Here is a 789-nt window from a genome sequence, read left to right as displayed (position 1 = left end):
TTTTGACTCGAACGGCAGGTGCTCTGCCTTTTCATTTAAGATTAGGAATGTACATAAGAGGGAGCAGTCGTTGGGAAGGTCTTCGAGGAGCAGCTCGTAAGGTATGCCCTTGAGCCTCAGGGCAACCTCCGGACGGTGGCCGTATATGCTGCCGAAAGTGCTCATCACCTTAACCGGCTCACCCATTTTTCCTTTCAAATTCCGGACCTGAACTCAAAGCCCGTGACTGCTGGCTGATATGAACGGGTGGTACTATTTATATGGGCCAGGGTCAGGGGATGCTTTGTTGCTGTTTCTTCTCTTGAAAGGTTAGATGTGTAAAGATGGGGGAGCGAAACTACTCAGCTGCTTCCATCCAAAGTTGAGATGTGTAAAGAAACTTATCTGATCTTCACCCCAATAAACTTGTTCTTGGCTGAAAGCATCTGTACAGTCTTTGGTTCAATGGAGTTACTCGGGAGCCACACATGTATTTCAAAAAGACAGGTAAGCGCCTCGAGATGATGCATGCCATGGGATTCCCATGGTATATGGGTTATGGCTAGGTGTCAGTCGACTGAGATTTAACCAAGTCTCAGTCAAGTCACATCTTAGAGAGAAAAGGAAAACTGGAAATATAATTTTGCACAGATCTCAATGTAAGATCCCATAGATATAGCATCGACTGAGACTTTGTTGGAATTGGGTGAAATATTGCATACAAGTTAGGTTACAGTTGGACTCTAAGTAGTATTGTGTTTAGATAGGATATGGAGTCGTGTCCTAGCACTAGTAGAAAACGGGGCATAC

At 44.7% G+C, this 789-nt stretch overlaps 1 protein-coding gene across 1 annotated transcript in view; it reads right to left on the bottom strand.

Moving 5' to 3' along the window:
- The window catches only part of LOC119282574 (probable glutathione S-transferase), a 1,175-nt gene extending 989 nt beyond the window's left edge, over positions 1–186 (bottom strand). The window contains exon 1 of the mRNA XM_037562752.1: positions 73–186. Within this exon, the coding sequence (XP_037418649.1) occupies positions 73–186 (114 nt within the window). The remainder of the gene's footprint in view (positions 1–72) is intronic.
- Positions 187–789: the final 603 nt, after the last annotated feature.

This window comes from Triticum dicoccoides, chromosome 3B (assembly GCF_002162155.2).
Source record: "Triticum dicoccoides isolate Atlit2015 ecotype Zavitan chromosome 3B, WEW_v2.0, whole genome shotgun sequence".
NCBI lineage: Eukaryota > Viridiplantae > Streptophyta > Magnoliopsida > Poales > Poaceae > Triticum > Triticum dicoccoides.
The sequence above is the reverse complement of the archived record's forward strand: the minus strand, read 5'-3'. Positions and strand labels throughout refer to the sequence as shown.